The sequence below is a fragment of the Quercus suber genome, unplaced genomic scaffold, assembly GCF_002906115.3.
Source record: "Quercus suber isolate HL8 unplaced genomic scaffold, Cork oak 2.0 scaffold_38, whole genome shotgun sequence".
NCBI lineage: Eukaryota > Viridiplantae > Streptophyta > Magnoliopsida > Fagales > Fagaceae > Quercus > Quercus suber.
Genome location: NW_027069503.1, coordinates 764593 through 789434, shown reverse-complemented (window position 1 = coordinate 789434; position 24842 = coordinate 764593). Strand labels below are relative to the sequence as shown.

Here is a 24842-nt window from a genome sequence, read left to right as displayed (position 1 = left end):
TTTTAGGTTTCGATGGTATTTTGGTCATTTTTGGGTTTTTGGGGTATTTTGGTCATTTTTTGGATTTCAAGGGTATTTTGGTCATTTTTAGGTTTCGGGAGTATTTTGGTCTTTTTTTGGGTTTCGAGGGTATTTTGGTCATTTTTTGGATTTCAAGGGTAGTTTGGTCATTTTTAGGTTTTGGGGGTATTTTGGTCATTTTTTGGGTTTTAGGGGTATTTTGGTCATTTTTTGGGTTTTTAGGAGTATTTTGGTCATTTTTAGGTTTCGGAGGTATTTTAGTCTTTTTTTGGGTTTCGGGGGTATTTTGGTCATTTTTTGGGTTTCAGGGTATTTTGGTCATTTTTTGGGTTTAGGTGTTATTTTGGTCATTTTTTAGGTTGAGGGGGTATTTTGGTAATTTTAGTAGTTTTGGGGTTGAGTAATTGGGTACCCAATTAAAACCCAATAAACATTAGTGTTAATTGGGTTTAATTAGGTTAATACCCATTTAACCCAACTAATAATTGGGTGGGTTTGGGTTTATTTTATGTGGGTGGGTTTGGGTGGGCAAATGGGTTTGGGTTGATTTTGCCACCCCTAACATTAAGTATTGGAAGAATGGGGAAAAGAATGTTGCAACTCTATATGTCAATGGTAAGTTTATCGCCTCAGGTTCTTCTGAGAAGAAGGAAACTGCAAAGCTTAATGCAGCAAAGCTAGCTTTGCTCAAGTTATTGGAATTTATGCCCACTAATGTTGGGAGGTTAGATTTTTCTTTTGGACTCAATAAGTCATTTGAGATTGATGGAGCAAAGCAGAAGTTACATGAGCTTTGTGGCAAGAAAAAATGGCCTAAACCTATTTACAGGTACGAGCTTCTTTATTATGAGCAGTGAAGCAATAGACAGTGTGTGTGTGTGTTCTGAATTATTTGATGATGAGCCTGTTAGTTTTGTGAGTTGAATCACTATCAAGCCTTCTATATTCCCTCTCCCCCTCCCTCCCTCCTCTTTCTCCCATAGGCCATAGTTTATGATTTAGAATTTCATAAGGATGGCATGGAATGTTTTGAAGAGCTTGATTACTGGGTTCACAATGTCTGGAACAAGGAATACTGATCTCTATGGCATGTCAAATGAACAAAAACTAGGGGAGAATGGGCAGAATAATAATGGTTAAGAAGAGAATTTGGTTAGTTAGACAACGGGTGAAAGTATAAAGGAAATTAGGCATCTCGAGTTTTAGAAAATCGAGATCCATTTATATAAATCTCGAGTTTCACAAACTCAAGTTCCATGCAAAAAAAATTATAGTTTTATTGCCCCTATAGTGGCGTTTTTAAGTCTTATAGTGACGTTTTAAAGCCCTATAGCGGCGTTTTTCTGCAAATTTTTTCATAAGTGCTCAATACCAGGTTCAGTGAGACCTATAGTGGCGTTTTTATGCCCTATACTGACGTTTTAAAGCCTTATAGTGGCGTTTTTCTGCTAAATTTTTTATAACTCCGTTTTTAAGCCCTATAGTGACGTTTTTAAGCCCTATAGGGGCGTTTTCTAAACTCGAGTTTTTAAAACTCGATTTTCACTTGGATTTTTTTTACAAATCAAACCTCAAAAACTTGATTTTTATCTTGGAACTCGAGTTTTAGACACTTGAGATGCTAGTTTTCAAAATTCTTTTGCAACGTGACAACTAACTAAATTTTTTAATATTTATTGTTATTTAGAAAAAAAATTCCATAAACTAGTAGGCTTTGTATTTTGTTCTATTGGCTTGTGGGCATTCACACGTTCATTGCAGTCTTTAATCTTTCAATGAAATGCTTTTTTTAATCTCCTCCATGTGTGTACCGTTAAACCACCACCTATGTTGGATATAAAATTTTCATGCTTTTCTTCTTCTCAAGTATTCACTGTTTTTTCAAATTCTCACTTCGTATTTATATTGTAAGATATTGAATCTGAATGTACTTTTGCTATATCTTGCAGCCTTGAGAAGGATGAGGGTCCACCACAAGACAAGAAATACGTTTCATCAGTTCAAATACCAACAGTAGATGATATTTTATATATAGAGGGGGATGAAAAGTCAACAGTAAAGGAAGCACAAAATTCTGCAGCTTCCTGGATTATTTGTGCCTTACAAGAATCTAATTATCTATGATGATGCTCCTTTTTTAGAAGAATATCAGTGAAGAACAGTTAGAGTAGTTAGGTTAAGTTTAGAAGAATATTAGTGAAGAACAGTAAGAATGACTTTTTTTTTTTTGAGAAAGACAGTAAGAATGACTTGGTTAATGGCTACAGCTAAAATACATGGAATACTTTATGGAATTGCGAGTAGACCCATGTGATATAGGGGTTAAATGAATTATGTTCACTTGATTGCTTGGGCATGATTAGTTTATGCCACTAGATTTTTAACTAAAATGTACCTATTTAACAGTTTAACAATGAACATTAACACTTAAAGTATAAAGTGAAAGTTCCATATGTATCAACCACTTTCATCGTTGTATGCAACCCGATTGATTGATTGCTGTGTCTTTTATTGCTAAAGCTGCTTATATTCTTTATGTATTGCCCACTCTCATTGTTCCCTATACTAATTAAGGAAGGTACTTTATATGCATCATATGAGCTCTGTATGCTTAAAACACAGTTATATTGAAAAGGTTAATCATTCTTTTGCACAGCTGCACACAGTTTTGCATCTTTAGCTAGAGCTAAGAGCTAAATTTGTTGATATTACCGTGATTCCATAATATCTGTGTCTGATCGATCACACTTAAATGGTTTAAATGTATGACGTTGTTCAATCATTGAAATAAATGCATTACGTTTTATTTTGTAAGTTTTAAAGAATTAAAAATAATCTTTCATGGAAACCCTTGTTTCTCAAACAATATGTAAAAAACATGATTGAATGAATCTATACAAGACCAACAAAAAAAAAAAAAATCTATATGCATTTTTTTGCTCTTCCTTCACAGGATAATGACATATACCCCAATTTTTTTTTTTTGAAAGCAGATTTTCTAATTGACAATAAAACCTGTCACAATTTGCAATAAAATTTTCTAATTAACAATACATTCTCCTGAAATAAAATCTGTTATGATTAGAATAAGAAAAGAGAATCATAAGATTACAAATACATTTGAAATAAAACCTGTCACAAATTTTTTATAAAAGTTTCTAATTGTCAATACATTCACCTGAAATAAAACATGTCATGATTCAGAATACAAAAAGAGAATAGATGACTAAAGATAAATCTTAAAATAAAACTTGTCTCAATTCAAACTACAAGAAGATGGTTCTATCCACTACAATTAAAATATTGTATAGCAAAAAATATTTGCTTCCCAATGCATTCTCTTGGTAACAAAACTTGTTTGTACATTAGCTTTCTTGGAATTGTTGCAATAGATCCTACACTTAATACCTGTTTTACAAAAAGATGGAGCACAGTGACTTTCAGAACATAACATAATTCAAAATTTTAAAATTAGACCAGCAAGCAATAATAATAAAAATATTAACAACACAACTCTGTCAATTTGTGCATACCTGATGTGGCAACCTCAACTAGATAAATGATAGACTTAGCTGAGGCTATGACTGAGAGTGAGACAATGACAGTCAATGACATACATGAGTCTGAGTAGTGTGCAAGTACAACAACTACATGCAAGTCATACATACAAACATACGAAATGAGATAAAGAATAGAGAAAAAAGGTAAAAGTAGACAGTAAATCAAAGTAAAACTATCAGTCAATCACAGGTGGACGTATCAAACGGGTAAATGAAACTTGCTGGGAAAGAGTCATGACATAATTCAGAGTTGAGTATGCATCAACAACACATCGATAATAAAAATAAAAGTGAGAGAAAAAAAATACAGTTCTCTATAGTCAAAACAGGGGATTGGGTTCTATTCATGAGGGACTCCATCTGCCCAAAAACTTCTGCCTTGTAAATAATGATTCTCCCAAGCAACTGAAATAGTACCAGATTTAACAAAAAGATTCCTCATACATTCATCATTGCTGCCTTATTCCACTCTTCAATCTTCTCAACCACAAACCACCTTCTCTACAGATATACATTTAGCTAAGTTCATGATGTTATGCTGTTTGAAATTCTGATTACATTCTCCTATTCATTGCTTTCTGTTTTACAAGAATTCTTGTTGGCTGCTAGGAGTTTTCGTGAGAGGCAAAGTATGGTTTCAGTGTTACGGGTGATTGTTAGTTTAAGAAGGTTGTTTCAGTGTGCTTATTCTATTGACATCACGTTAAATATCCTACTTATCTGATCCTATACCTTTTCCTGGCATAGATTTTCATGCTTCCAATGATACTTTGGTCATCACAAGGATACTTGTGTATGCCTTGCATGGTTGCGAGAATGACTAACAAGACCATTTACACCTCTTTTTCTTTTCTTTTGGCTTAATGGAATGAAAAATATTATCTTTTATGAAGGTGAGTTTCATAATATGATTCATTTTAATGCAGAAAGTCAACAAGGAAAATTAACTAATATTTTGATAAAGAGTTGTGTTGCTAGCTATCAATTGTGTGGAGCGAAACAGGGGAATGGGTTTTGTCTAGAGTTTCAGCACCTATCAAAACTTCATTATTGATTCTTATACAGGGATTTGTAAGCCATCTTGTGACAATTTCCCCTTCTTTGGAAATTGTTTCTTCAGAAAAAAGGCTACTATAAATCATAGATAAAAAAGAGAGGTGGGTGGCCTATCACTTAAGAATCTAATCAAAACCCATGAAAATACCAAAAAAAGAAAAAGAAGAAAAATCCACATATAATCAACAAAACCTATACCAATATGAACAGATTGATATAAAAAAAATAACCCAAACCCATCAAAATTTCAAAACCTAAATTTTGGGGAAATAACTAATCAAACAATAAAGGGGAAATAGGAACAAACCGTAGTATTTGGGTGCGTGGGCGCCGACTCAGAACAATGCCGCGGCGGCTCTAGCGGCAGGGAGGAGCTCCGCTGGTCAGAGGAGAGGAGGCGTTGGTGCTGGTGCTGTTTTCTCCAGGGAAGGGCTTCTAAACACGTTCTGTTTGGTGATTTTGTTTTTATTTTGAGCTACAATCCGGTGTGATAGAGTGTACTGAGGCCTCATTGAAAATCTGACGTGACAGCTCCTAATTGGTGGCGTAATTAGCCTCTTTTCTGCCAGCTCCGGACAGAATGTTTTCTGTTGATAAAAGGCAAAGGTTGATGATACTTTCTAAGATTCTTTCCTCCCTTTCTTCCTCTTCGTCTTCTTTTACTTATTTATATTTATATGGAGAAAAACGAATTGAAATATTCATTGAAATAAATATTTTTTTGATAGTCGTGTAATATGTAAAATCACATATTTATTTTCATTTCTTTAGATTTTCAATTGTTTGAAATTGTCAATACTTAATTGAGATTTAAAATTATAAATTCATTACTATACTCCTGAGGATTCAATATTATGGATGATAAATTGTTATTCTTTAAAGTAATATAGGAGATTTAAAAAGAAATTTTTTTTTAAAATAATGGTGTCAGTATTCTGACCGGTTGTAGACAATTTTTTTTTTTATTTTTTATAATCATAATAGTTTGAAAGATGGTAGTATATCAAATTTAATAATTTAATAATTTATATTTATAGTTTTTAAAATAATGGTGTCAGTATTCTGACCGGTTGTAGACAATTTTTTTTTTTATTTTTTATAATCATAATAGTTTGAAAGATGGTAGTATATCAAATTTAATAATTTAATAATTTATATTTATAGTATATGATTTAATCTAGAGGTTATAATTTTTACATTATGATACTATATAATAAAAATTGGTTATTCTTTATTAGTGATTTTGATAAATTACATAAGTTTCTTGTAGTGTTTGGGTATTTTTAAGTTAAATACTGTTTTATAATTAAAATCATGAACTTTTAATATAATTTTAATTCATATCCTTTAATGAGTCACTATTAACTAAAAACAAGAAAAATTTAAATAAAGTGTGATTTGTTTTTTAATAATTCAATAGTTTCAATTAGGTAGAAAGATTTGAGTCTTAAATGCCTTTGTTGAAAATACCAAAAGATGTTAAGTAGTTGAGTTATAATGCCTTTGACAAAATCTTTTAATATGAAGCTATAAGATCTATGGTACAAAATGAAAATTTTTGAACTATATAATGATTAATCATTTAGCTACTGTCACCAAAACATTCACAATAAAATATATTTATATATATAAAAAAAAACTATATAAACTCATATCCAAAGCATATATAATAAAAATTGTAATGTACACGCTACACTAAGTCAATACTCTCTTGTTTCTCAAAAAAAGAAAAGAAAAAAAAGTCAATACTCTCTCCTTTATTATTTTTTACCCTTTTTCCTTCTTTATGTGAGGAAGCACATTGTAGGTACACCAAAATAATTAATATAGTTGTTCTAAGTTAAGCTTTATTTTCAAAGTTTCAAAAAAAATTTAAAAAAATTATTACTTTGATTAAAATCATTCTACCAAGAATTTCTAGAATATTTACGAGAAATTTTATCATTTATTTGTTATTATTTTAATAATCAACCATAACCTTGTGTTTTAATAATAAAAATGGGGTTGTATTCATCATTTTTTTGCATTGTGTAGCTCGATTTGAGTATTACAATTTATATGACACAATTTTGCTATAAAACTCATTATAAGTACATTACAATTATTCACATTGTTTACTTTAAGCGAAACTCTATTACTAAAAATTTCAAAAAATAGAATAAAATAATAATACATATAAAAACTTAATTGTCAAAAGTTCAAATAACATTTTTTGGTGTTTTTAATAAAAAATGTCTAAAATTTAATCTCTCATTTTCAATTATCGAATTATTAATAAATAAATACAGATTAGCTATAGATAGATCATAGAGATGTTGGATCTATAATGAGCTAATTGTGTACTTTGAGATATCTTACATATCATGGATATATGCTCAAAATCAGGATTGATGTTACTATACAGATGAGATAACAGATAAGTTCTTGTGTATGGTTTATCCTGGAATGTCACTATTTTCACGGCCAATATTGTGGGTCATTTGATGCTTTAGTCCACAAATGGCAACAAAAGCCTTTTTTGTTGTCAGTGTCCAACACATAAATGAGGTGATAAGTTGTTCGAATTTTTTTTTTTTAATTTTTTTTAATTTCGATATCATTATCTTTCAGTTCAGAAATAAAATACAAAACTGGCTAAGATGTCGATGTCAACATTTGATAATGTTCGATTTCAATAAATTCTAACCACATACACACACAAAGGAAAGAAACAAGTCGAAGCTTCAGATGCTTTTTAACGTTAATACGTTATATAATAGCATTGCCTTCAATTTTTAACTCAAAGTCGGGTTTTTTTTTGGGCAGGTAACAGTATTGAAGTCAAAATTTAGAAGCAAGGAATGTGGAACATAATCTTCAACTTTTACTTTTTATTATACCCAACATGATGTTTGATTTTCCATAAAAAAATAATAAAACAAAAATCAAAAACTTGATGTTTGATTTTTCCAGGTGGCACAGATTATCCTAGACCAAGTGAAAGTTCCAACGCCTGTACGTTTCATTTCCTTTATTTTATTAGAATCTAATACTTCATTGTACTGGCTTCCCTTTAAAAATAAAAATAAAAAATAAAAAACTTCATGGTGCGTACTAGTGTGCTAATTTAGCTCAACTAGTAAAATTTTTTATAATTAAATAACAAATCTATTTACACTAAAAATTTATAAACAGCAATATGAAAACTTGGATTTGTGTTAAAACACAAGAACTTGTTTGAACCTCCAAACAAAAATTACAACTAGATTGTTTTTACTCTAACGTAAACAAAATGCGGAATAAGAGTAAATATGCGCAATGAATCGATAGCACTACTCTAAACCATATTCATCCACAATCAACAATAAAATGAAAGCTTAAAGAGTAGGGAAGAGAGATGCAAACACAAGATAACACCAAGACGTGTTATCAAAGAGGAAACCGAAGAACTTGGCGAAAAACCTCTCCGTTGCCTTCAAAGTCGAAATCGATCTACTAGAGAATAAAGTTGGAATACACGAATAACAATAGACCTTCCAAACCTAGTCTACCCCATGTACTTGAACTCTCTAAGCTTCTGCTACTAACGGATTTCTCGGAATCTTGTTTTCTCTAGCTTTCTGAATTTCGCAATTCAACCCGATTGCATCCGCCACTAAATGACTCCTTCTAATATTTCCCAACAGCACCAAAATCTCACTTAACACTTAGAATATGTGTGGTAAGTGTTTGGGCTAACAATCTGTCAAGGATCTAGAGATTGAGAGGTAAGAGTTGAGTAAAATCACAAGAAAATGCATAGATGATTGTGGATATGACAATCTCTAACTCTCAAGTGTATTTGTTAGGGTTTTTTTCTCTGAAAAATACTATTTATAATTCATGGGTAATGAGGGTATTTATAATGTGGATAAAGAATTTAGTAAAACAATTTAACTTTTTGCCAAACAGAATATTTCGCGGGTACTTCGCTGGATGACCTTTCTTGCGAAACACTCAAGAACTTGACAGCCTAGCATGACTCTTTAGCTTCCAATCATGTGATTCACACGTGGTCTTTTTGCGAGTTGCTTCTCGCGAGCTAGTCGCGAATTACACTGATTCATCTTTTGAAACTTGATTTTTCACCGATCTCTCACACTCATTCTTTACAAATAAACCCACATACATACAGAGAAAATTATTGAAGAAATTACAATCAAATTTGGCACGGAATTAAAGCTAACACAAGGTAGTTGGAAATCACAACTTTACACAATCATCAATAAGGTGACATCATAAATTAGAATTCTATCATATCTATCTATAAATTAAACTTGTAGGGGTAAAAACTCGAAGACCCTGGATAATGGGTTGGGCTTTTGTCCAATACAATTAATTTGTTAGAGGTGGATTTTTAAGAGTTACAGTTGAATCAAAATCAGTGTTTCAATGTAAAGAATTGAAAAAAAAATAGTACAAACCGAATTTGTGTAAGATACAATGAATTCTAATTTATTTCTCCTTCCTCGAAACGTCTGAAGAATATTTGTTCTAAGATGGAAATATAAGACAAAGCTTCTCTCAATATTACAAGTGATTTCTCTCTTTCTCTTATGTTTTTTGGATCCAATCCCTGTGCAAGGGGGATCTCTTCCTATTTATAACTCTAGTGCTTCAATCTTGGTCGTCTACCTGTGGGGTGGGTTATTCTTCAAGCAAGATACTTGTCCTATCTTTCTTTTCCCCTCCTTTTAAGGTTGTGATGAGCATGTAATAGGTTGTTGAGACATTATTCTGGTGTCATTAAGCCATTAATGCGACATCCTTGGGTGGTGCAGAGTATTTAATGTGGAGGGGATGGTGGCTTTGTCAGGAAGCTTCCTCCAATTGTTGTTCGGATTAGTTACTTTTAGTCTTTTATCTTCCTCAAACCAACATCCTTGGCATGGTCTAATAGCTCTTCGTCCTCCTTAGTCTATTATTTCCTCAGGCTAACTCCCTCTTTGGACTATTTCTTTCCTCAGATTATTTGAGCTCATGTAATCCATTTGAACATTTAATTGGGCCTACCTAAATTCTAGCCTATGCTCAATTTCCTTTAACTCTTCTTGACCTATACTAAACCATTAATCATAAAATCAAAATCAAATAAAAGAATTCAAATAAAATTTATAAAGCCTTTAAAACAATAAAACCGTGAATGATACAAAACTTAATGAATAACAATTTTTACTAAAAAAATGAAATTTAGAATAAAGGGTAAATTGCAAATTACACCCATGAAATTTGGGGTTAAATGGATTTTACACTCCAAAGTTTCAGAAACTTGATTTTACGCCTTGAAGTTTGGTTATGTTAGCAATTCACCCTCTACGGTTAGTTTTTGCTATTAAGTGACAAATCATCATGCCAGTGTGTTTTATTTTTGCCATACGTCGTTTTAGTGATGACCAAGTTGGCACAATCAAATCTACATAGTTTCAGGCCTAAACGTAAAACATATTACTCTAGCTTAAACGACAGCATTTAGGCCAAACTCTAAAATTTAAAAAAAAAGAAAAAGAAAAAGAAAAAGAAAAAGAAAAAGAAAAAGAAAAAGAAAAAGAAACCATAACCCTACAATATGTCTAACCAGCTTAGTCCTGGACAGAGAAACTAGGAATGCCATTGAGAAAAGCTGAATAGCCCGTGAAGAGAATTGTCCCCCCTTCCTCGTTCAACCATGCCCGAAAGACCCTAATTCCAATTTTATGGTTACCAAAATATAAAAAAAAAAAAAAAATTTTTTTGAAATTTTTACAAATTAATCAAATCAATTTTAAACCCAAGAAATTATTATGAACACAGCAAGAGTAAGGAAAGAATCAATTAAAAAGTGTTTGGTTTCTGACAACATATATTAATGAAACGAAAATTAAGGTTGAAAGTCAATATAATAACATGGGAATTGAAGATGATTATAGTTCTAGTTTATGGCAAGGATAAGATGATACTTGTTGGGTGCAATGGAAGACACCAACGGAAGAGACAACAAGGGACTTTTGAAAGGAGTCAACTAGAATGTCAGAGAAGTTGGGGGGTTGTCAATTCGAATTAGTATTAGAGTTACCATTGCTGCATTGTACACCACGGGATTTGCCTGGGTTCACACAACTGATGGTCTGCAAACAAATCGTGGGGTTATGGTTTCTAGTTTTTGAATTAAATGCTATTGTTTAAGCCAAAGTAGTGTGTTTTAGGTTTAGGCTTGAAATTTTCTCTCTTTCTCAAACAAAAAAAAAAAAAAAGTTTAGGCTTGAAATTACGTAGTTTTGATTGTGCTAGCTCTTCACTTGGTCATCACCGAAACGATGTAGTTTTAGGGCTGATTTGGCAAAAATAAAACACATCAGCATGATGATATGTTACTTAACAGAAAAAACTAACCGTGGGGGGGTGAATTGTTAATGGAACCAAATTTCATGGTGTAAAATCAAGTTTTTGAAATTTTTGAGTGTAAAATCCAGTTGACTCTCAATTTCAGGAGTGTAATTTGCAATTTACCCTAGAGTAAAAGAATGTACCATGAGATTCCAAAATTTGTAAATTAAAATGTTCAGATTAAACGATTGAATTAAAATTTTATATCTTACACATTTGATTTTAAAATTTTTAATTTATAATGCATTTAAAATATATTTTTAAACCCTTCTATTTCAAAAAAAAAAAGAAAAAAAAGAAGTCTTTTAAAGCCCTATTCCCCCACATAAGGAATAATAAACAATATAGAATGTTGTTGTTGCTGTTGTTTTTTGTTTTTTTTACGAGATAGAAATTCTACTATAGCTAAATTTAAGTGTATATGTATGTGAAGTTACTTCTTGAAAACTTGAAACCCGACCCTTATCCCCCCACACTCCACAAATACTTATACTTGTAGAGTGATTATCGCATCAAAAGTGCATTGTGGTCAATATAAAATGTTATTAAAAACAATAGATGAAGATTTTTTCCCATATTAAAATTTATTCCTATAATTTTCTAACTTCTAATAAATAAATAAAAATTATTCTTATAATTCCCAAATCCAATCAAAATTTATTTCTATCTCTTTTTTTTTTTTTTAAATAAAAAAAAACCCCAATCACAAATAATAAATATAGTCATCCAAACACGGCGAGTCTGTACGACATGACGTTTTCATGTCGAGAGATGCTATGTTTACAACAAATCACAGGTAGTTAGTTGTTATTGGTTCAAATTTGAAACTAACACTAAGATTACTTTTTTGCCCAAATAATAACAATCAATAACAACCTGTCACTTAAGATTTATTGTAAAAATATTGTAAAAATATTATAGACATATCATTTTTCTTTCATGTTCGATAACATCATATCACTGTTTGTTTCAATATAAAATCTCTTTTTTTTTTTTTTTACTGTAATTACTAAGATCCTTATTCCTTTTCGTTTTTCATTTTCTGAATTTCTGTTTTTAGTCGTTCACTATTTTTTTCCCCAACCAACTAAAACCAAAAACACAAAAAAAGAGGAAAAAAAAAAAACTCGCTTCTGTCTCTCGCAGATATGCTCACTCACTCTGGCTAAAAAACGACGTCGTCGGACGCCGGTCAAAGGAGCCGTTTTGACCGTGAAACCCTAGGGTTTGCTGCGTTTGTTTTTTTTTTTTTTTTTTTTTTTTTTTTTAAGTTTCTGTTTTGATGGCTTCTGACGACGCGTTGAGCAAAACGACGGGCGAGTCTGCCGTTTCGACGATCGTAAACCTCGCCGAGGAAGCCAAGTTCGCTAGCGAAGGTGTCAAAGCCCCTAGCGATGCCTTACTCAGCATCTGCAAGTCTCTCATAGCCGGAGGCGTCGCCGGCGGAGTGTGAGTTTTCATTTTTCGTTTTCTTTATTTACTTTCTGTGATTGTTCTCGATCTGTATTCGTTTTTTTGTTGAATTTCTCTGAATCATTTCTCTCTCTCTCCTTTTTTATTTATTTATTTATTTATTTATTTATTTTTAACTTCTTGTTGTTGTTTTATGTTTCTACTCGTTTGCTTTAATCATTGAACAAGTTTTAATTTTTTAATTTTTAAATTTTTTTTTGGGGTTTATGTTCTATATTTTGTTAAATGAGAGGTCATTGATTTTGTTATCTATATATACACACACACACACATAAAATCATGCTGCCCTTGTCTTAGAATTGTAAAATTTTCTATCATTATTTTTTTTCTTTATTGGTTTATTTATCAAAAAAAATTGTAAAATTTCAATTTGGGTCAATTATCAACTTTGGGTTTTTATTTTTTATTTTTTAGAAATGGTGCTTTTAGAGCTGCATGAAGTTTTTCTATTTTTATTAATTTCTGCATTGGGTTCTTGGTGTTTTGATAATTCAATTCTTACAACAAGTAGATGAGGGGAGAATTTGAACCTTGGTTCTCCTTAAAAGAAGACCAGGTAATGCCACCAAGCTACAAAGCTCTTGGCTTTGGGTTTTTGGAAGAATAAACAGTGAAGATTTAGGTTATATCCTTTGGTCAGATTGCTGGGAGGTTTAGATGGGGGTGAAATCAAATTTTCCAGTGGTAATGCTTGGAATTTTTATTTATTTATTTATTTTTTTTGTGAGCAGGATATACCCCTTATATGTTGGTGCTCCCAATTTTTTGTCCCTGATATTCTTGTGGGTTGCCTGTGTTGAGTTGTGGGTTTTTGAATGCGGAATAAGATTTATATAGTTCTCACTATGAAGGGTCTGTAGTCAGTGCTAATTAGGATGAGATTATGTTTACATTTATTACATTCTTACTGTTGCATGGCTCCATAGACGGTATCAATCTTACGGAGATCAAGACTCTGTCTTTTTATTTATTTTTAATTTTTAGGATTGGTTACATACTCACCCGATGGGTTTTGAACTCATGACTTTGCCATTCACTCTATTTCTAAAAGGAAGAAAGTCTTAGTGACTACTTCTCTACTTTACTTATTGTACTTTTTAAGTTGTTGAATCTACTGACAGCGTTAGCAGTTAAATCTAATCTACGAGGTTTAAGGAATTAGGATTTTGTTTCATTACCTACAAGTTATAGTTTTCAAGCATTTAAGAAATTGGCTGTATGTTTTGGGAGCAAATGTATGGTTTTTGGGAATTGAATAGAAGATTTAAGGGATTGAAATGTGATATGGCATGTTTGGCACACGAGAGATATTTGAGGGAAAAATGTCTTGACACTGCCTGAACTTTGGGGTAGTTGCCATGACACCTCCTAAACTTTTATTTTGGCCAATTTAGTACTTGAACTTTACTGATGTGTCAAATTGCTACATCCGTTAGTTCACTTTAATAAACTAACGTTCTAACCATGCGTGGGGGGAAAAAAATTATAAAAAACGAAGTGTTTGCAGGTTCAATTTAGAGAGAAAAAACTAGGAGAGAGAGAGGACTAGAGGAGCAAACTAGGTGAACCCACCGGAACCACACCCCAAATTTCTTAGCTTATTCAGGCTCTATCTTTGTCTCTCTCATTCTGTTTTATTTTCAAGCTATGGAATCAAGAAACCCAAAAGGAATTATGGTCTCCAATTCATCCCTAAACACACTTTCTTGGTAACCCCGAAGTTTTGACCAGGCCAACAGAGGAAGAACTTTACCAAATCCAGTGGATGGTGTTCATCAGATTTAAAAACCCCAAAAGGTAGAAAAAGTATATATATTACAAGTCAGCATAAAACAACGGTTTGAAACAATTTTGAATGGTAGAACACGCAAAAGGGTTCTTTTTAAATCTTGCTAATTTGACGAAGAATCTGCAGAAAGCAATGGTTGGAAAAAAAAAGTTTTAATTTGATTTCTCTCTTGCATGAAAGGGAGAAAACTGAACCAAATCCAGCAGGACCATGAATGCAGCAGCGGCGGAACCCCAAACTCCAGCTCAGTTGGGCCTAGGAATGAAGCGGTCCAATTCGTTTGATCCTCTTGCCTAAGTTTTCTCTGTCAAAATTGAACCTGCAAATACTGCTTTCATCCACACGTGTAGACGCTAAATTTATTAAAAGTGACTAACGAAAGTAGCAATTTGACGCATCAATAAAGTTTAGGTACTAAATTGGCCAAAATAAAAGTTTAGGAGGTGTTAAGGCAACTACTCCAAAGTTCAAGAGGTGTCAGGGCATTTTTCCTGAGTTCTGAGTATAAAGACTATAAAATATTTTTGGAAAATGTTACTTATAGTAATAAGATTGGAAAATGTTATCTACAACCATATGCCTTATAGTATTGATTATTTCCTATAGAAAGCATGGTCTTGCTATGTATCAGAATGTTTTCTTTATTTGAGGTCCTTGAACTGGTAGAAAAATGTATTGGCCTGACCTGAATCAATACACTTAACCATTGTTATTGCTAGGGTCAGCAACAAGATATTCTTTCTTGCAACATGCATTCTTGGGGCAAGCTTTTGACTCTGTAGTTTATTACATTTAACAAGTCTTATGTACTTTCTGCTGCAGCTCACGTAGTGCTGTTGCTCCACTAGAAAGATTAAAAATTTTGCTCCAGGTAGTTTCTTCTTCACCATCTGAATCCCCCCCACCAAAGGCTCCCCTTTTAGTGAGCAGATATATATTAATGATTATTTACATTACTTTTGAGAGAGAGAGAGAGAGAGAGAGAGAGAGAGAGAGAGATGCTATTGTTCATGATTCTTATGATTGCATCGGGGAGAATGTTTTACTTTTATATGTATATACTATCATCATCTCTTTAGCTGGAATGAATAGTTATTGCTTTTGGAATATGCAGGTTCAAAATCCTCATAGTATCAAATACAATGGAACGATTCAAGGCTTAAAGTATATATGGAGAACTGAGGGTATAAGAGGAATGTTTAAAGGAAATGGAACTAACTGTGCTCGTATTGTCCCAAACTCAGCTGTCAAGTTCTTTAGTTATGAGCAAGCATCTAAGTATGTTGCTGCACTTAACCTCCTCCCCCTCTCCTTAATATTGTTTTGATTCCCATTGACATTCATTTCTGTATCCTAATAATTACTCTTTTCCCTTTGCTTACTTGTTGTAAACAGTGGAATTTTATGGCTTTATCGTCGACAATCTGGGAATGGTATGACCATCCATTGTCTTCTTTTTCATTTGTTATCATTGGATTTCAGAAATGATACTTTTCTTTTCCTCTTTTTTTTTTTTTTTTTTTTTTTTTGGGGGGGTGGGGGGGTGTTCTGTTTGATTTAGAGTTATAAATGCCATATTATTTTCACCTCTTATGTACACCTTTTTAAAGCCTTAGGTACATCTGTATTTTTACATTCTTTTTTTTAAACAAAAGAAGCCAATAAAAATAAGCTCATCTGAACACCCTTTTCTTGTAAATTGTGCATAATGCTATCATTGAATGGTTGCTTCTGGTGTTGATCTCTCTTTCTTTCTCACCCTATTTTTGGGTTTTTTTGGGGGTGTGGATGTTGGAGAGAGGGAGATTATAATGATGATTGTGAATGATGGTTAAAGATACATTTCTTCATCATCTAATGCAGAAGAGGCACATCTTACTCCTCTTTTACGACTTGGAGCTGGTGCATGTGCTGGAATTATTGCCATGTCAGCAACTTACCCAATGGACATGGTACGGGGTCGGCTGACTGTCCAGGTATTATTTACAGTTTTGATTTGGAATTTAAATGTGATTAGCTCCTCTAATTACTGTCTTCGAAGTGCAGGACTGCCTTTTCATCTAATCACTTTGGCTTAACTTTGTTTTTGTATTTTATTTTTTCAGACAGAAAATTCTCCTCGCCAATATAGGGGAATCTTCCATGCTCTTTCTACAGTCTTCCGGGAAGAAGGCCCTCGGGCTCTTTACAGAGGCTGGCTACCTTCTGTCATAGGAGTTGTAAGTAAATACTTAATGATTTTTAAGCTCCTCTGCTGCTAACTATTGAATAGTATTCTTTATTAGGTCATAAAAAATTATCTGCACATTAACACTACTATATTCACAGAAGATTTTGAATTCTCATTTCTATATGAAGGGTCTTGTAATTACTGTATGGTGTTTGTAGATTCCATATGTGGGTCTCAACTTTGCCGTGTATGAATCTTTGAAAGACTGGTTGATTAAAACTAAACCATTTGGACTGGCTGAAAACTCTGAGCTGAGTGTGACAACAAGACTTGCATGTGGTGCTGCTGCTGGAACTGTTGGTCAGACTGTTGCTTACCCTCTTGATGTCATTCGACGAAGAATGCAGATGGTAGGCTGGAAAGATGCTTCATCTGTCCTGACTGCTGATGGGAAGAGCAAGGCGCCTCTTGAATATACTGGCATGGTTGATGCTTTCAGGAAAACAGTTCGGCATGAGGGATTTGGAGCGTTGTACAAGGGTTTGGTCCCCAATTCAGTGAAGGTATAGTGTATTTTATTATTCATGTTCTGCTTCATTTGGCCTAACGATATTATACACATGTATAGCATACGAATCATGTTGCCCACCATTGAAAGAAAAAGAGAAAAACTTTGCATCAACACGGAAAGGAATCTGTCTTTTTGTTCATTTTTTTCCTTTGTTCACTACCGTGAACTCTTTGTGTTTCTCTTGCTATTCTTTTCATTAATAATATTCTCTTCTTACTTATCAAAAAAAAGATATTATACACATCACCTACTAAAGTTACTGCATTTTTTTTTTTTTAAATTTTTTTAGCATGTGTTTGAAAGGAGAGTTACATTATCTATTAATTGGTAACTTGAGTGGATGTAGATATATTTTATCCTCATTTTCTTTTTTTTTAAGGAAATTCAAATATCAATTTGTTTGCTGGAGGAGATTATTATATCAAACTTCATTTTGTCTGTTAATGTTATTCAGGGTAGAGAACATTTTAATTGTATTGCTATTCTCTTTAGGTGGTCCCATCCATAGCAATTGCATTTGTGACATATGAGGTGGTCAAGGATGTTCTTGGAGTTGAGATGAGGATATCTGACTGAAGCAAGGGAAACTTAAAGCTATTTCTTCCAACATTTGTGCTAATTTTGCAAGCAGAAAGAAATGGTTATTAGGAGAAGGTATTTTATCAGGAATTGTGTTCTTTCCAGTTAGGAGGAATCTTTAGAAACCCACTTTTAGCATCATGTTGATATTCCTTCCAGATATTGCCCATTTGTCTCTATCCAAACCCACCTTAGTTTTTAGCATTCATATTCTTATGCTATTGCAATAAGTATGATGCACTACATGCATTCTGATATCTTCCCAGTGAAGTTAATTTATTACTCATTTTTATTTCTGGTGACCGGTTTATAAAATAGAATTGCCATCTTAGATCTTTTGGTTATTTCCCCTGTCTTTTTTCTATTTATGCAGTTATTGATTTGATACTATTCTGCTGAATCTGCTTTGTTGGTTATGTGAATTAAATGATTTTGAATAATATGATGGATGCATTGTAAGTTGTAACAGCTTCTTTTGGGGGCAAAATGAATGTATTATTTGCTTATAATTATACTATGTCCACAAACCAAATTTTAAGATAACTCCTGAAGTGTGAAGAGCTTCTGCTCGCATGCTTTTGTGCCTAACATGAGGCTGGCTACCCTGATCATGATGAACTCTGAGGGTTAGTACTCAACAGTACCTTCAGCTGTGGAAAGTCATGCCTGTTTGTCACAGCTTATTTTCATGCCTATATGTCATATCTTTAAGTTTCAACTTATTCAGCTCATGTTCAACTTTTTAAAACTTATTTTTTAAATTACAAGTGTACTTTTATCCAGCTTATTTGTTAAGTCCAATAAACTAATAAAAATAAATTGGTCCAAACTAGCGTAATAAATAATTTTGGGTTCGACAGTTGACACACACCATCTAGATGAAAATTACTGAACATTAATTGCATTCTTTAGTAACATGTTGCCCAAACCAAGGTTTAGTCCATATTTAGCTTTGCCATCAAAGGAAAAAGCAAATTACAAGATCTCAATGTTCAGTAGAACCTGAGGAATTAGTTTTAGAAATCCAGAGAGTATAATGTAGGAAGAAATCATTTGCCCATCTCTTTTTGCAAGGAAAACACCCCAACTCACTAATGGGATTCTTCTAACTTGATATTGCTACCAGTATTTTCAATCAATGACATGAACATTGGCTGTTCTTAAGTGTTTGGAGTGTGGAGTGTCTTTGAGTCTTTGGGTCTGAGTGGTGGTAGCCATTATGGGTCGTGTTCACAGTTTTTGTATTGAATCCAAAGATTTTCAACTAGTGGTAGAGGAAGGGGGATGGTATTTTTCTTTAAGGATCTTTGAGCATAGTAGGTACCTCATGAAGTCGGTCTTAATGGGTAAGACTGTGGCACTTTGGCTGATGAAGAGTATAGAACAATTTGCCGTTGGGACTAGTCCGAAGATTTTTTTATACGGTCAGGGAAGGTGATTTAGCCTACACCCTCCAACGGAGCTCCAACTCTGTGGGCCTATTCTTACTTTTGTCTGAATTTAAAGCTGACGGGTCTAGGAGGTCCATTATTTTACCAAAAGGTAGAGCAAAAAATGGATGGAAGGTTTTTGGGTTAGAGTTAAGGAAGATGCTGGAACCTAAAAACTATGTGTATGGTGGGTCTGTTTTTGCAGCTCAGCCTCATAAGGTTAACTCAGGGGGTTCAACCTTTTAAAACCTATGTTGAAACGGTGCGTGGGAAGCAGTACCTAGTCTTTGAACAGAGGTTGTTGAGCGGTATGCCAGTGAGCATGCTAGGTCCGACGTCTTCAGGTGGTAGAGTTGTGGGTTCTCGGAGCATTAATGAGATATCTAATTTTGGAGAGACATATCCGGTAGGAAATAATAGGAGACCTCTGTTGAAATTCAAATCAAATTTGAATGAACATGGTTATGGAAAAAATCGGGACCTAAGGAACTTTGATTGGACAGCAGTAGGCTTGACTGTAGAGGTGAATGAAGGTGGTCTGAGGAGTCCTATTTGGGTGAAAAGGAATCAGAGGGAGCAAGTGGTGGGTCCTCCAAGAGGGTCACAGGTTCACACAAATCTGTATAAAGGTGGTTTGAGGCATTCCAAGTGGGTTAGTTAGAGGGAGCACATGGTGTGTCCTTCTAGAGATTCACGGGTTCACTTACTTCATGTGGTGGGCTCTGATTTTGAGTGGGCTTCACTGGAAAAAAGTAATATCTTGCCAACTGTGGGCTTAAGTTGGAGAACCAAGCTGGCCCAACCTGGTTTGGGAATTACTCAGCTGATCGAAGCAATTTTCTTTAGCCCAAGCTCTCTTGTAATGGGTGAGTCATCTGCGACAACGGCAGAAGCTTCCTTAGATATACCCATGTCCCTGATGCTTACTAAAGAGGTGGCAGATTGTCAGGTAGTGTCCTTGACCAGCTCTAATAGCCTCATGGTGGGTTGGACAGAGGTTGGTAGTAGCTTCTTGGATGGGTTCATATTTGACGATCTCGTGGTGCCTTAGATGCCTTAGATGGTGGCTGGGAATGGTTCTATTTGCCTTGGGGTGGCTCCGATGGAGATTGGTTGTAGTTCTTTTGATGGGTCTGATGGGTTTAGCTCCGATGGACACATAGCGACTCAGATGGGGTTGGATTGTGCTGAGGTCAGCTTCGGTGACTTCGTAATGCCTTAGGGTAAGGCTGATAGGGTAGCTACGCCATTTTCTATGGGTTTTTTTCTTGGCAGCAGGCCTTCTTAGAATGACGGTTGCTAGGTTGGTGGATTATGGTGTGTATGGTGTGGATAAAGCTCGAAGTGAGAGTAGAGTGCATTTATCTCGGGGGGTGGATGACAAGTGCACCAGGCAGATTGTTGTTTTTGAAACTGATCAACCCAATTTAGAGTCGATCGAATCAAAGTCAGTTTTTGGCATATCTGACCTAGGGGTCTTAATGGAAGAGGGAGGGGCTCTCTTAAAAGTAGCTTGTTTGGGTGAGGAGGAGAATTTGACAGATTGTAATCCTCTATCCACTATTGCTCCTCCAGGGCTGAACCTGTTGATAGAAATTCACAAGGATAATGAGGTGTTGGGCCTGGGTAGTAGGCTGGATGTCTCAAGTTGGGTGAAGCATAGGATCCTAGGTTTTAGTAAATTGGTTGGGCTTTTTGTAAACCGTCATGAAAGGCTGTGCATTGACTATCTTCAAAGGCTAGAAAGGGAGATGGAGGTAGATATCAAACGACGAAAGAAAGCAGTGGTTAACCAAAAGGCAGCCTCCTCAACGGGTAAAGGGAATAGAGAATTGAGGAATTTAATTTCCTTGGTTAATTATGATAGGCGATAGGGTGTTGGTAATGTAGTAGAAGAAAGCAGTGGGGAATTGAAAGTTTTAATGAAGTTGAAAAATGATTTCTTGGAATGTTAGAGGATTGAACGACTCCTAGAAACGGTTGGTAGTTAGAAATTTGTTACAAGAGTGGAAGTGTGATGTTATTTGCCTTTAAGAAACAAAGTTTGTTATCATTGATAGACAGATGGTTTGCAGTTTATGGAGTTGTTCGTATGTGGATTGGGCAGTTCTAGATGCTGACCAGACAGCTGGGGGAGTCTTGATTATGTGGGATAGAAGGGTTTTAGAAAAGTTAGAGGTTCTGGTGGGTTCGTTCTCGGTGTCGGTTCAATGGAAAGGAGTGGAGGATGGTTTTATTTGAGCATGTTCAGGGGTGTATGGCCCAAATGACAACAATATGAAGGGTTATATGTGGGATGAATTGGTTGGTATTTAGTAGTACTGGAATGTTCCCTGGTGCTGTTTTGGGGATTTTAATATTGTTCGCTTTCCTAGTGAATAGAGGGGTGGATCTCGGCTTACTTCGGCTATGGAAAAGTTTTTTGAATTTATCGAGGACCTAAACTTGATAGACTTGCCTTTAGAGGGAGGGAGTTATACATGGTCTAGTGGTATTAACCAGCCATCCATGTCTAGGATTGATAGAGCTCTGGTGTCACATGATTGGGAGCAACACTTTCCAGATGTGATCCAGCGGATTCTACCACGACCTATTTCAGACCATTTTCCTATCCTTTTGGAGGCAGGAGGTATGGAAAGGGGGAAAAGTCCCTTCCAGTTTGAGAATATGTGGTTGAAAACGGATGGGTTTGTTGATAGAGTTGATTCATGGTGGAATCGCCATTCTTTCTTGGGTACACCTAGTTATGTGTTTTGCTAAAAAATTGAAAGTTTTGAAAGAAGACATTATTCAGTGGAACCGCCAAGAATTTGGCAATGCTGGTTGCAAGAAGAAAGATTTATTGGGGGCTTTAGAGGCGCTAAATGCTAAGGATGAGGTTCTTGGACTCTCTGAAATGGAGATGTATGAGAGAAATGATGTGAGATTGCAAATAGAGCATCTTCTTTCTCTAGAGTAGATCTCATGGAGATAGAAATCGAGGATGTTGTACATTAAGGAGGGTGATAATAATACTAAGTTCTTTCACAAGATGGCTAATTCCCATAGAAGGCATAATCATCTGAGCTTCTTAGAAGTGGATGGGGTGATTTTTGAGGAAGGAGCAGAAGTGGCTGCTCAAGTAGTTCAATTTTATAAAACTCTGTATCAAGAGTTCGAAGAGTGGAGACCTTTTGTGCAAGGTCTAGAGTTTGATTAAATTGAGGAGTTGGAGAGGGGCTGGATGGAGAGGAGGTTTGAGAAGGATGATATAATTCAAGTGGTTAGAGATATGGAAAGGGATAAAGCTCTAAGTCCAAATGGCTTTATCATGGCCTTTTTCCATCATTACTGGAGAGTGGTAGAAAGTGATGTTTTAGCAGTTTTTTAAGAGCTCTATTAGCACTGTAAGTTTGAGAAATCTCTAAATGCCACCTTTTTAGTGTTAATCCCTAAGAAGAATGATGCCTTTAACATTCGAGATTTCAGACCTATTAGTTTGGTGGGGAGCATGTATAAGATCTTGACCAAGGTTTTGGCAAATCGATTGAAAGTGGTGTTAGATCAACTGATATCTGAATTTCAAAATAGTTTTGTGGGAGGTAGACAAATCCTTGATTAAGTTTTCATTGCTAATGAGTGTGTGGACAGCCGGACGAAGAGTAAGATTCCTATGGTGATCTGTAAGTTAGATATTGAGAAAGCATATGAGAATGTGAACTGGGAGGCACTACTAAAGTTGATGAAGAAAATGGGCTTTGGGGAGAAATGGTGCAGCTGGATTCGTACTTGTATCTTGAGAATGCAGTTTTCTGTGTTAGTCAATGAGTCTCCAGCTAATTTCTTTGGCAGCTCTAGAGGTTTGAGACAAGGGGATCTGCTGTCTCCCATGTTATTTTTAATTATGATGGAGGTCTTCAGTAGGATGGTGAAGAGAATGGAAAGGGCAGGATTACTTAGTGGCTTTAGGGCAGATGGCAGGAGGGGCAGAGGGGAATGTGTTTCGCATTTCCTGTTCGCAAATGATACCATTTTGTTTTGTGAGGCCACGGTGGAGCAAATCCTACATATTCGATTGTTGCTACTTTGTTTTTAGGCTGTGACCGATTTGAAGGTTAACGTAGCTAAGAGCGAAATGGTTCCTATAGGAAAGGTAAATAATGTGCATGCTTTGGCAGAGATTTTGGGTTGTAGGGTTGGGGCCTTGCTAATGACTTATCTTGGTATGCTGTTGGGGGCATCCCATAAATCCCCCTCTATTTGGAACCTTATTTTAGAAAAAATTGAAAGAAAGTTAGCAGGGTGGAAGAAGTTGTATTTGTCAAAAGATGGTAGACTGATATTGCTTAAAAGCACGCTATCTAGTCTCCCTACTTATTTCTTATCTTTTTTAACTATTCCTACACATGTGGCTAACAAAATTGAGAAGCTGCAAAGGGACTTATGGGGAGACACTAAGACACATTTGTTGGGTTGGTATAAGGTGTGTATGCCTATGGCTAATGGTGGTTTGGGTATTAGGAAGTTAACCACTTTCAATAAAGCCTTACTTGGAAAATGGCTTTGGCGTTTTGGGATCGAGGAGAATAGGCTGTGGAGGAGGGTGGTAGCTTTGAAATTTGGGGAAGAATGGGGGGGATGGACCTCTAAGTTGGGAAGGGGTGTTCATAGGTGTGGTCTGTGTAAAAGTATTCGGATGGGATGGGAAGTGTTTCACAAAAATGTCCACTTTAAGGTTGGGGTGGGGGATAAAGTAAAATTCTGGATAGACAGGTGGTGTGGAGATCTTCCTCTCCATTTGGCTTTTCTGATCTTGTACACTTTTGCTGCAAACAAAGCAGCTTCCGTAGAATCATCTTTATTGTGCCAAGGAGCGGGGAATAGGAGAACTTGGGATGTTCGGTTTATTCGGGGTCCTAATGATTGGGAGACAGACGTGGTGGTTTATTTCTTCCTTTTCTTGGCATCCATTTTACCTCTTGTGACTGATGGTGATCGTATGAGATAGAAGTGGACAAAGAAAGGGGATTTTACGATCCGCTTATATTATCACAAGTTATACAGTTCTTCTTCCATTGTTTTTTCATGGAACGGTATTTGAAAGGTTAAGGCACCCCGACGTGTCTCTTTCTTTATTTGGACAGCGGCATGGGATAGGATTCTCATGGGAGATAATCCGAGGCTTAAGGGCTTTGACTTCGTTGATTGGTGTATTATGCGTCGTTGTTGTGGGGAGACAATAGATCACTTGTTATTACATTGTGGAAAGGCTTATCGGCTGTGGTGCTTTGTCTATAGAACTTTTGAGATTTCATGGGTCCCCTCTGGTACGGTGTTAGATCTTTTTGGTTGGTGGAATTGGTTGGGGATGCGTTAATCTCACATTTGGAATTTAGTTCCATTGTGTTTGATGTGGTGTATTTGGAGGGAACGCAATCGGTAGACATTTGAGGATTTGGAAAGATCCGATGACCAAATACTCGCTCTCTTTTCTAGTTCCCTTTTTGATTGGGTTAGGGTTTGGGGACTCACATCTAGTGATTCTCTTCCTTTTTTCCTTAGTTCTCTTCTTCTTTGTTCTTAGTGTTTTTCTTCTTTTATGTTTGTTCTTTTCTTTCTTTTCTTGTACGTTTGATATACTACTGCTTCTTTGCATTTAGCAGTTTATTGAATATACATGATTCTTATCTATCAAAAAAAGAAAAAAAAGAAAAAAAAGAAAAAAAAGCAAATTACCCCAGTTCCTCTCAAACAACTATGGACGTCTAACCATATCCAAGTTTGCTTAGAGCCACAAGTCTGCAACTACAATTTAAACTTGGATTATTGTTAT

At 35.0% G+C, this 24842-nt stretch overlaps 3 protein-coding genes and 1 long non-coding RNA gene across 5 annotated transcripts; 3 read left to right on the top strand and 1 right to left on the bottom strand.

The window, feature by feature from the left end:
- The first annotated feature begins 588 nt into the window (after positions 1 to 588).
- LOC112039035 (ribonuclease 3-like protein 2) lies at positions 589 to 2474 on the top strand. Its single transcript, XM_065771019.1, has 2 exons — positions 589 to 850; positions 1971 to 2474. The coding sequence occupies exons 1-2, from the start codon at positions 726 to 728 to the stop codon at positions 2143 to 2145; spliced, it is 300 nt and encodes a 99-aa protein (XP_065627091.1). The 5' UTR covers positions 589 to 725; the 3' UTR covers positions 2146 to 2474.
- Positions 2475 to 3129: 655 nt separating this feature from the next.
- Positions 3130 to 5283, bottom strand: LOC112039036 (uncharacterized). Of its 2 annotated transcripts, none has more exons than XR_002885921.2 (2): positions 4945 to 5283; positions 3130 to 3429 (listed from the first exon to the last, which is right to left on the bottom strand). It is a non-coding gene; the product is annotated as an uncharacterized LOC112039036 (long non-coding RNA). The 2 variants fall into 2 exon arrangements; XR_010628047.1 differs by lacking the exon at positions 4945 to 5283 and adding an exon at positions 3555 to 3581.
- A 6817-nt stretch (positions 5284 to 12100) lies between these two features.
- On the top strand, positions 12101 to 17944 carry LOC112039038 (mitochondrial adenine nucleotide transporter ADNT1). Its single transcript, XM_024071876.2, has 8 exons — positions 12101 to 12467; positions 15103 to 15151; positions 15395 to 15558; positions 15676 to 15713; positions 16144 to 16256; positions 16386 to 16499; positions 16669 to 17013; positions 17514 to 17944. The coding sequence occupies exons 1-8, from the start codon at positions 12301 to 12303 to the stop codon at positions 17595 to 17597; spliced, it is 1074 nt and encodes a 357-aa protein (XP_023927644.1). The 5' UTR covers positions 12101 to 12300; the 3' UTR covers positions 17598 to 17944.
- Positions 17945 to 21439: 3495 nt separating this feature from the next.
- Positions 21440 to 24017, top strand: LOC112039077 (uncharacterized). Its single transcript, XM_024071919.1, has 3 exons — positions 21440 to 21659; positions 21802 to 21950; positions 23106 to 24017. Exons 1-3 carry the CDS (start codon positions 21440 to 21442, stop codon positions 24015 to 24017), a joined length of 1281 nt encoding a protein of 426 aa, XP_023927687.1.
- The last annotated feature ends 825 nt before the right edge of the window (positions 24018 to 24842 follow it).

Coding starts and splice junctions, on each gene's coding strand:
- LOC112039035 (XM_065771019.1), top strand. CDS start 726: ATGCCCACTAATGTTGGGAGGTTAGATTTTTCTTTTGGACTCAATAAG. Junction 851..1,970: donor TGGCCTAAACCTATTTACAG/GTACGAGCTTCT, acceptor TATATCTTGCAG/CCTTGAGAAGGATGAGGGTC.
- LOC112039038 (XM_024071876.2), top strand. CDS start 12,301: ATGGCTTCTGACGACGCGTTGAGCAAAACGACGGGCGAGTCTGCCGTT. Junction 12,468..15,102: donor GGAGGCGTCGCCGGCGGAGT/GTGAGTTTTCAT, acceptor TTTCTGCTGCAG/CTCACGTAGTGCTGTTGCTC. Junction 15,559..15,675: donor AGTTATGAGCAAGCATCTAA/GTATGTTGCTGC, acceptor TGTTGTAAACAG/TGGAATTTTATGGCTTTATC.
- LOC112039077 (XM_024071919.1), top strand. CDS start 21,440: ATGGAAAAGTTTTTTGAATTTATCGAGGACCTAAACTTGATAGACTTG. Junction 21,660..21,801: donor TATCCTTTTGGAGGCAGGAG/GTATGGAAAGGG, acceptor AAAAATTGAAAG/TTTTGAAAGAAGACATTATT. Junction 21,951..23,105: donor AGATGTATGAGAGAAATGAT/GTGAGATTGCAA, acceptor CTTTGTTTTTAG/GCTGTGACCGATTTGAAGGT.